General features: G+C 70.9%; 2 protein-coding genes across 3 annotated transcripts in view; one reads left to right on the plus strand and one right to left on the minus strand.

Moving 5' to 3' along the window:
* Positions 1 to 249: 249 nt before the first annotated feature.
* Positions 250 to 4,296, minus strand: FSCN2 (fascin actin-bundling protein 2, retinal). Its single transcript, XM_074847582.1, has 5 exons — positions 2,998 to 4,296; positions 1,179 to 1,335; positions 958 to 1,079; positions 710 to 877; positions 250 to 623 (listed from the first exon to the last, which is right to left on the minus strand). The coding sequence occupies exons 1-5, from the start codon at positions 3,818 to 3,820 to the stop codon at positions 418 to 420; spliced, it is 1,476 nt and encodes a 491-aa protein (XP_074703683.1). The 5' UTR covers positions 3,821 to 4,296; the 3' UTR covers positions 250 to 417.
* A 4,463-nt stretch (positions 4,297 to 8,759) lies between these two features.
* Positions 8,760 to 9,903, plus strand: part of ACTG1 (actin gamma 1) — a 3,185-nt gene continuing 2,041 nt past the window's right edge. Inside the window, exons 1-3 of one of the 2 annotated variants that reach the window (XM_074846930.1) lie at positions 8,760 to 8,897; positions 9,265 to 9,397; positions 9,480 to 9,719. In XM_074846930.1, the coding sequence (XP_074703031.1) occupies positions 9,275 to 9,397; positions 9,480 to 9,719 (363 nt within the window). In that variant the 5' untranslated portion in view covers positions 8,760 to 8,897; positions 9,265 to 9,274. Of the gene's footprint in view, positions 8,898 to 9,264; positions 9,398 to 9,479; positions 9,720 to 9,842; positions 9,883 to 9,903 lie in introns of those variants that run through there. The other variant, XM_074846931.1, reaches the window with a different exon arrangement.

A 9,903-nucleotide genomic window follows, 5' to 3' on the forward strand; every position in this document is an offset into this window, starting at 1 on the left:
CGTCAGGGTGCCCCCCGCCGCCTCTTCCAGTAGCCCCCCGCCCTGCTCCCCCAGCCTGGCAGAGGGTCCCTGGGCAGCGCAGCCCCCTGGGTCCTGCCCGCAGCCGGTTGGTTTTACCGAACCCCTGTCCCCTCCGGCACTCCTGGGGTTCCCCCACCCCCCCAAATTGCCAGGATCAGCCCTTTCCCGATTTGGGGGGGGGGGTTTGGGGGTCGCTGGGTGCAGCGGAAGGGGAAGGAGAACGCGGCGTCATCCAGACTGACTTTAATGCCGTGAGTCGAGGGGGGGAGGTTGGGGACACAAGTGCCACCACCGGCTCCGCCGCCATCCTCCACCCGGGGCCCAGCTCGTGCCCGCAGCCAGCCTGAGAGCTGGGGGGGCTGGGGGAGACCGGGGTGGGGGGCGGTGCCAGGCGGGTCAGTACTCCCAGAGCGTGGCCCGCAGCACGGACTCACTGTCGGCGCGCAGGGTGCCCGCCGGGTCCCCGCGCAGGTACCGGCCATTCTTCCCTTTGATGGCCACGCGGCCCCGCTCCCGGAACTCAAAGAAAAAATCCTCGGAGAGGTCCCCGTCGCTGCACACCGACCCGCTGCTTGCCACGTACCAAAACTTTCCCCCTTGGCCTGTGGAGAGGCCGTGGGGGCCATCAGCTGGGTCTAGCCGAGCCCCCAAAACACCGGTAGCCCCCCCGCCCCATCCCGTTGCCCACCTTGGATCTGGTAGGCGCCGTCGCTGAAGCTGATGTGGAAGACGTCGTAGACGGAGCGGTTGGAGTCGAGCAGGTTGGAGCCGCGGTGGTAGCAGACGAAGCCGTGCTCGCCCCGCAGCACCAGCATCGGGCGGTTGATCAGCTTCAGAGTGAACTCCTCATCCTCCCCTGTGCGGGATCCCAGCCCTGAGCGCCCCGAGGTGCGAGGGGACGACAGCGGGGACCCCCTGCTCACCCCCGGCACTTACCCACGGCGTCGCTGACGGCCGCCAGCTGCCCGTTCTTCTTGGTGCAGACGTAGCGGCCGTTGCTGGCCCGCAGGGCCACCCGTCGCCCGCGCCACTCGATGTCAAACATGGTGTTGGCAGCGCTGGCGGCGGAGGGAAACCGTGAGCCACGACGTGTGTGTGTGTGTGCGTGTCCCCCTCTAAACCCGCCCCCCGCCCCGCCGCAGCACGGCCCCACTCACACTTCGGTGGCCACGGCCTGGATGCCCCCGTGGGCCACGAGGGTCCAGTAGCTGCCGGTGTTGGTGTGGAGGCTGCACTTGTTGGTGTCGCGGTCGATCTGCAGCTGGAAGGTCTCGTGGTTCAGCTCCTCGTCCTGGTTCGCCGAGACGTTGACACCTGTGGGAGCGGCCGGTGGCGCCGGCCACGTGCGCCGATGAGCCGCGGGTCACGCTTCCCCCCGGCCCTCCCCGGTAAATCCTCCTGCCAGCGACGTCCTAATTGGGTGCGTAATCAGATTGCGGCCGCTGTGCACAAACCCCTTATTTATAGCGCGGCCGCCGCCGTCACCCGGCCCTGAGCTGCTCGGCCTGGTGGGGACGCGGAGGGTGGCCCTCGGGGAGTGGGGACCCCCCGTTGGGGCTCTGGAGGTGCCGCCCCCGGGCCCACGCGTGGCTCTGGCGCAGGCAGGGCTCTGCCCCAGCCCCTCCTGCCTGCAGCTGCCTGTGCTGAGCTGCCAGGCTCAGCCGCGGGCCAGGGGAGGGCCCACGCGTGGCTGAGGGTGCAACACACACACACGCACACACAGACCCCTCCAACGTACCCCTACGGCTGCACGGAGCTCACACACACGTGTGCACACTCACACGTGTGTGCACAGGCCGTGCTGGGAGGAGCTTGCACACGTGTGGCCGTGTGTGCATGGCACTGTCCTGGCACAACTGTCTGTGCTCGAATGGCACCACCTGCAGCCCTGTGCACACCCGTGTGTACACACACACACCCCCACAGGGCCCTGCACACGTACACACACACACCCCCCCCACACACACACACCCCTTTACACACCCACGAAGCCCCACACACACACACAGCCCTGCACACCCCCACGGAGCCCCACGCACATACACACCCCTTTACACACCCACGGAGCCCTACACACACACACCCCCCAGAGCCCTGCACACACACACACACACGTGTATACACACACACACGCCTTTACACCCCTAAGGAGCCCTGCACACACACACACGTATACACACACACACATACCCCTGTACACACCCATGGAGCCCCACACAGCGCCCCCCCCAGAGCCCTGCACACACACCCGCGTGTATACACACACACACACATGCCCCCAACTTTACAGCCCCATGGAGCCCTGCACACACACACACCCCCCTGTGCACCCCCACAGAGCCCCACACATCCCCAAACCCTCCTAGAGCCCTGCACACACCCCCCACACCCCCACAGAGCACTGCACACACACACGTGTGTATACACACACACCCCCACCCCCCTGTCCACCTCCCCAGAGCCCCACACCCCCCCACTGCTCCCACCCCGGCCCCACTGGCCGCAGCCTCCCCCTCGTTGTTATTGTAGGGTCTCCTCCCATGACGGGGGGGGGCCAGAGGCGCTCCCACGGCTGCGGGTGCTTTCAGCTGAGCTGAGCCCAGGGGGGGATCCCCTTGGGGCAGCTGGGGTAGGCAGGCAGCGGGGTGCAGGCAGGGGGGTGCAGGCAGCGGGGCGCAGGCAGTGGGGCACAGGCAGGGGGTGCAGGCAGTGGGCCGCAGGCGGGGGGGTGCAGGCAGCAGGGTGCAGGCAGGGGGGCGCAGGCAGGGGGTGCAGGCAGCGGGGCGCAGGGTGCAGGCAGTGGGGGTGCAGGCAGCAGGGTGCAGGCAGGGGGGTGCAGGCAGTGGAGCGCAGGCAGCGGGGCGCAGGCAGCGGGGTGCAGGCAGCGGGGTGCAGGCAGGGGGGTGCAGGCAGTGGGGCGCAGGCAGCGGGGCGCAGGCAGGGGGGCGCAGGCAGGGGGGTGCAGGCAGCCCTTACCCTGCCGGATGGAGACGTATCTGCCGTTGGCCGCTGTGAAGACCACCTGGGGGTGACTCTCCTCCAAGTCGAAGAGTTCATCTTTGCCCGGCTTGGAGCTGCGGCCGGATTTGAGGGTGCCGGTGGGCCCGGTGGGCGCCAGATATTTGCCGTCGCAGTCCTTGAAAGCCAACTTGCCGGCCTTGAACTCGAGGGTGTAGCCGGTGCGGGCGCCGGGCTCGGGCACCAGCGTGCCGTCGCAGCGCAGGTACCGCTCGTCGGCGGTGCGCAGGCTGTACTTCTTGTCCTGGAAGCAGAGGGTGATGAGGGCGTCCACCCCCCACGGCAGGTTGCTGTCGGTGGCGATTTCATCCTCGTGGGCGCTGAGGTGGGCGTAGCGGCGGCGGCTGACGCTCAGCAGGTTGGCCTGGGGGTGCATGGCCAAGTGCACGGTCCAGAGCTCGCCCTCCGTCACGCTGGGGGCGAAGCAGGAGAGTTGATCCTCCCGCCCGCCGAAGAAACGCCGGTGCGGGGCCGACTGCAGCGCCCAGCGCCCGTCCGACTGCGTGATGATGCTGAACCGCTCGTCCCGGCCCGGCTGCTCGGCCTCGCACCGCACCTTCCCGTCTTTATCGGCACCCAGGTACCGGCCCAGGTGGCTCTTGAGGAAGACGACGGAGCTGTCGGCTTCATCCTGCTCCAGCGTCCAGATCTGTTTGCGCTTCAGGCTGGGCGCCGAGGCGTTCACCTTGTAGCCGAAGCTCTCCGCCGTCAGGTACCGGCTCTCGCAGTTGATCAGCCCAAACTGGATCTTCAGGACCTGGTGGATCCCATTCGTTGGCATCTTCCGCCGGCGCGGGGTGGCCCCCGGGGGGCCGGCGGGGGCTCCCCGGCCCTGCCGAACCCGGGCGTCGCGGCGGCTGCGCCCACGGGGACGTCCGCGCTGCCCCGGCGCCGCTGCCGCACTGGTCCCCGGCGGGGCGGTTGGGCACAGCTGGGCACGGCGCAGCACAGCAGGGGGGGGTGCCGGGGGTGGGCCGGGGGGCCGCAGCGCGGTTAATTAGCCGCAGGTAGGATTACAAAGTCCAGCCAGATTGCGGCGAGCAACGGGGGCGGCCGTAACCTGCGGCGGGGGCTTTCACCAAGACCCCGGGCGAGGAGACACCGCGGCAGCTCCCCGGGGCACGCGGCCGCGCCACCGTCCGTCGCCGCGCTCCCGGCTCTCGCCCGTTCCCCACCGCGGAGCCGTGGGTGGAAAACTTGGGTGGGAACCCGATCCGGGCGCGGGCCGGCGTATCCGTTCCCAGCGGGTTAGGGTTACCGGCCCCTCTGATTCTGCTGCAGGTCACCTCCAGCCGCGCCGCCTCCCGGCCAGCCCTAAGCGCCTTACCCATTAGCCAGGCATTTTGATTAGTTTAAACCTTTTATCCTGCTTTGGGGCCCTTGGCCTCCATCTGTCCTGTGGCCCCAAATCCCCCCCACAGCTGTGAATTGGGGTCACGGCCACCCCACCCCCAGCTGGGACCCCCCTCTCCCATCACCCGGGGTGTGGGGTGCTCCAGCGCCACAGGGCTGAGACCGCCTGAAGCTCATGACAGTGGTGGGGAAGTGCTGCCTTGGCGGGGGACAGCAGGGAACGGGGGGTGCAGGGGACAGTCCCCACTCCTCCAGGCACCTGGGACCCCCCCAGCCGGGGCAGACACAGCCGCAGGGACCCCCAGGCCTCGGCCACCGCAAGCCCTCGGGGACAGGCCACGCTGACTCCTGGCCCTGCCACCTCCTGTGCCCCCCCAAAGCGCTCAGACCCCCCGTGCCAGCCCCTGCGCCCGGGCCCGGCCGTGCACCGGCGAGGCCGCAGCGAGGCCCCGGCTGCGATGGCTCCCGCTGCCGCCTTCCCCCCGGCCCCCCGGCTCCGGTGTCAGCGCAGCGCCCGGTTATTGTTCCCGAAAATAGGTCCCGGGGATTGGTTGCCTCATGACTTTTTCATGGCCGGGCTCTCTCTTACCACACCAGGGAGGGGGGTGCCACGGCCCCCCCCAGCCGCTGCGTTACCCGAGCCGCCGCTGCGCTGCCCCGCGCGGTGTAACTGACCCCCGCCGAAACGGATACGGGTCGGTTTTCGGGCTGGGGAGGGGGGGGCGGGTAAGTGGGTCAGGGTCCTGCAGTGGCTCCAGGGGGCTGGGAGTGAGGGGGGGGGAGGCTGGGGGGGTTCGTGGGCTCCCCGGGGGTCTGGCGGGGTGGCAGTGCCAGCTCTCGGCGGGCGCACGCTGGCACCTGCCTGGCAGAGCAGCCGGGAGCTGTATTTATACGGGCCAGCCCCCCCCAGCCCCCCCAGCGGGGGGTCAGGTTCCCATCGGGGGGGGGCCCCCCCCGGGCCCTGCGCTCACAGCCACAGCCTGTCCCTGCACCCCCCTGGTTTGGGGACAGCCGGACCCCTCCCCACGCCACTCCCAGCCCCCCTCCCCAGTGCGGGGGGTGTGTGTGGGGGGTGTGGGGTGGCCGCTGAGACCTGACACACTCGTGACAGCCCCTCCTGCCTGGGCATGGCAGGGGGCCGGGGTGGGTGCCCCCCACCCTGGTTTCCATCCAACACCCTTCTCGGGAGGGATGGGGGGTGCTGGGCTGCCCGGTCTGGGGGGGCCCCCAGTCCCCCCAGTGTGGTCCCAGTCCTGGTGGGGGGGGATCAGCCAGCCCAGGGGGTCAGGGCAGGGGTTTGGGGGTCGGCGGGGGGTCGGGATGGGGTTGGGGATCAGGGTGCGGGGATCGGGGCGCTGGGTGGCGGTGCCCCCCCCATCACCCCCCCATCACCCCTCCCGCGGCAACACCCGGCCGTCACCAGGGCGACGGGAGGGGACGGCGACCGCGTGTCACCACGGCGACGGAGGCTGCGCACAGGCGGCGGGAGGTGGGGGGGGACGAGGGACGGGACACGGACACGGACACGCCTTCCTCCTCTTCCTCCTCCTCCTCCTCCTCCTCCTCCTCCTCCTCCCCCGGCCGAAGGTCCCCGCGGCGGCGCGGGGCGGTGTCGGGGCCGGGCGTCCCGCTGCCACCGGCCCGATCGCTCCTAATACGGCCGGGACGCGCTGCCTGCGCCCGCCCCGCATCGCGGGGGCCCCCCCGGGCCCTGCCCGGCCCTGCCCGGCCCTGCCCGGCCCTTACTCACCGGCGCTGCCTTGTTTGGGCAGGAGGAAGAGCCCGGACCGGCACCGGCACCGCCCCGCAGCGTCGCGTTTGTCCCCCGGTACCTCCTGCCCCGGGACCCCCCCGCCGTGATGGGGGGGGGACGGGACACGGACACTGGAGTCACGGGCAGGGGGATGTCACCACTGGAGAGCCCAGACCGGGGATCCAGCGGGTCCCCGCACCCCGGGATGGGGAGTCACGGGATGCGGCTGTCACCTGCGCAGCCCCCCCTGAGCCCGACCCCCGGCCCGAGGTGCCAGCGCCCACCCGGCCACCAGCCCCGAGCCCTCCGTGGCCCACTCGGCCACTGGCCAGGGCCACTTCGCCTCTGACACGGGGACATGAGACCCCTCGAGCTGTGCCAGGACCCCCCCTAATCCCTCTGCCACCCACCCAGCCCTGGCATCACCCTGTCCCGCACCCCAGCACCCCCAGTTTGCTGTCGCCGCACCACTGAGACCCCACCGTGCCGCCCATCCAGGCTCGGTGGCCAGTGGCACCGGGACAAGGCCTGAGCCCCGACGGGACCGGGAATCCCTCGGGACACAGCGAGTTTCCGCTGCCACCCGCTCCCAGCACGGACACGGGCGATGCCAAGGCCGGCACCCGCCACCTCCACGCGCCCAACTGCTGCGGCACGGGGGTCACTGGCCTAGGGCATGGCTAGCTGACATGGAGCGTGGCTACCTGGCACAGCACAGGGGTCCCCAGCACAGAGTGGGGGTCTCCGGCACAGCGTGGGGCTCCATAGCACGGGGGGCTCCAGCATGAGTGTGGGGACAAAGTGTGGGGACCTCCAGCACAGGGCAAGAGTCTCCAACATGGTGTGGGGGTCCCCGGCACAGGATGGGGGTCACCAGCACAGCACAGGGGCCCCTGGCATGGCATAGGGGGCCCTGGCACGGTGTGGGGGTCCCCAGCATGGCACAGGGGTCCCCGGCACAGTGTGGGGGTCCCTGGCACGGTGTGGGGGTCCCCGGCACGGCACAGGGGTCCCTGGCACAGTGTGGGGGTCCCTGGCACGGTGTGGGGGTCCCTGGCACAGCACAGGGGTCCCTGGCACAGTGTGGGGGTCCCTGGCATGGCATAGGGGTCCCCGGCACAGTGTGGGGGTCCCCAGCACCGCGGGCTGGCAGGAGCCATGCCCATGACACCCAGCAGCAGTTTGGGGGACACAGCCCGTGGCACCCCCCGACGATGCAGGGGGGCTCAGACACAGGGAGGGCCCCAGGCTGGTGGGGACCAGGGAGGGGGGGGCCCACCAGAGTTTTTGGGGTGCCGGCTGGGCTGGTGGGTCTCCCCCTAGGGAGATGCTCCGGGTGGGTGCCCATGGGGGACGCCGTCCCCAGGCAGGGTGTCACCCGTGGGGTGCACAGCACCGTCTGCGGGGTGTCAGCACCGTCAGCGGGCGCGCAGCAGCGCTGGAGCTGAGGAGAGTTTTTTGGGGTCCCCGGCGCTGGCTGTGCAGTGCGGCGGGTGGGCCGGCACTGCTGGGGTGCAGAGCTGCCTGCGGGGTGCAGGGTGCTGCCTGCACAATGTAGGGTGCTGCCTGCAGGGTGCTGTGGGGCGCAGGGTGCTGTCTAGAGGGTGCAGAGTGCTGCCTGCAGGGTGCAGGGTGGTGTCTATAGGGTGTGGGGTGCTGCTTGCAGGGTGCTGTGGGGCGCAGGGTGCTGTCTATAGGGTGCAGGGTGCTGCCTGCAGGGTGCAGGGTGCTGTCTATAGGGCGCAGGGTGCTGTCTATAGGGTGCGGGGTGTTGCCTGCACAATGTCGGGTGCTGCCTGCAGGATGCTGTGGGGTGCTGCCTGCGGGATGCAGGGTGCTGTCTATAGGATGCTGTGGGGTGCGGGGCGCTGTCTATAGGGTGCGGGGTGCTGCACTGGGGGCACGGCCTGCCTATAGGTGCTGGCAGGGGGTGCTTACAGCCGGGAGGGGCCCACGCCGGTGCCCCCCCATCACCCAGAGGATACGCGGTGTCACCTATGGGGGTGCGGGGCTCTCAGGGTGGGGGGGCGGTTGGGGCAGCGCTGCCAGGGTCAGGGGGTGCGGTTGGGGGTGCCCAGCGCTGGGCAGCGCCGCCGGCGGGTGATGGGTGCGGAGGGTGCTCAGCCCCGGGGGGTGCAGGTGCTGCCCGAGGGGTGCCCGGTGCAGCGGGTGTTGGGGGGGGGTGCGCACCCCATCGGTGGGGTCACACGCTGCCCGCGGGGGGGCACGTGCTGCCCGAGCCTGTGCACGTGCTGCCCGGGGGGGGGGGGGGCCCGGTGCCACCTTCGGGGTGCGGGGCCAGGCCCGGCGAGGCCCCCGCGCTACCGGGGGGGAAGCGGGCGCTGCCCCGGGGAAGGAAGGCGGGGGGGGGGTGCCCGGTGCTGGGCGGCGCGGCCGGGGGGAGCGAGGGGGGGGGGGACACACACACCCCGCCATGGCCGGGGGTCGCCGCCGCTGCCCCCCCCCCACTCCCCTTCACCCCCCCCCCCCCCTCGCCCCATGCAGGTTCCGGGGTGCCGCGGGGCGGGGGCAGCCCGGCAGCCACCCCACGTGGCCGGGTGCGCGTCAACCAATGAGAAAGCGTGTTTCTGAAAGATCTCCATATATGGCGATGTTCTCGGCCGGGTGGGCGGGGCTGTCGCCCCCTGGGTATAAAAGCGCGGGGCTGGGAACGGGACGGTCTCACTCAGCCGGCGGCAGCGGACCAGGCGGTAGCGTCCCCCCAGCGCCCGGAGCAGCCTCCCCCGCACAGGTACCGGCAGCGGCCCGCGGGGCGGGGCCCGCGCTCCTGCCGCCGCCCTTCCCCTGCAGCCCCGGGAGGGGGGCGGCGGGCCCGGCTCTGGCCGGGGAGGGCTGTGCCCGTGGGGGGGGTCCGGCCCCCCCTCCCCTCTCTTCCCCCCCCCCCCCCACCTTCCCCCCCGCGTTGCGCTCGGATGGTCTCGCCCGTCGGAGCGTCTGGGGCGGCGCCACGGGATTGGCGGCGGCGGCGCGTGACGTCACCGCGCGGGCGATTCAAACGGCGCCGGGCGGGGGGGGGGGCCGGGGCGGGGCGGGCGCGGCCGCCGCCATCGCGGGCTCCCGGGGCGGGGTTCGCTGACCCGCGGCCGCCTCCCCCGCAGAGCCTCCGCCATGGAAGAGGAGATCGCCGCCCTCGTCATCGACAACGGCTCCGGTATGTGCAAGGCCGGATTCGCCGGGGATGACGCCCCCCGCGCTGTTTTTCCTTCTATCGTCGGTCGCCCCCGGCACCAGGTAGGGGGCGGAGGGGAGGGAAGGGCGGGCCGGGGCGGTGCTGCCGCCGGGTGGGCGCTGACTCAGCCTCGGGCCTTCGCAGGGTGTCATGGTGGGCATGGGGCAGAAGGACAGCTACGTGGGGGACGAGGCCCAGAGCAAGAGGGGGATCCTCACCCTGAAGTACCCGATCGAGCACGGCATCGTCACCAACTGGGACGACATGGAGAAGATCTGGCACCACACCTTCTACAACGAGCTGCGCGTGGCTCCCGAGGAGCACCCCGTGCTGCTGACAGAGGCTCCCCTCAACCCCAAGGCCAACAGAGAGAAGATGACGCAGGTAACTGCCCCTCGCCCGGGGGGGGCCGCCCCTTCGCTCTCATCTTGTTCCCAAACCTCCTTTTGTGACGGCATCTTAAACCTGAGTTTGTGTTTTGTTTTTTCTTTCTCCCGACATTTTCAGGGTTCTGTACTCCTGGCATTTCTTCCTTGACACGCCTCAGGTTTCTTTCATTTGTGTTTTC

The sequence above is a fragment of the Strix aluco genome, chromosome 21 (assembly GCF_031877795.1).
Source record: "Strix aluco isolate bStrAlu1 chromosome 21, bStrAlu1.hap1, whole genome shotgun sequence".
In the NCBI taxonomy this organism is placed as follows: domain Eukaryota; kingdom Metazoa; phylum Chordata; class Aves; order Strigiformes; family Strigidae; genus Strix; species Strix aluco.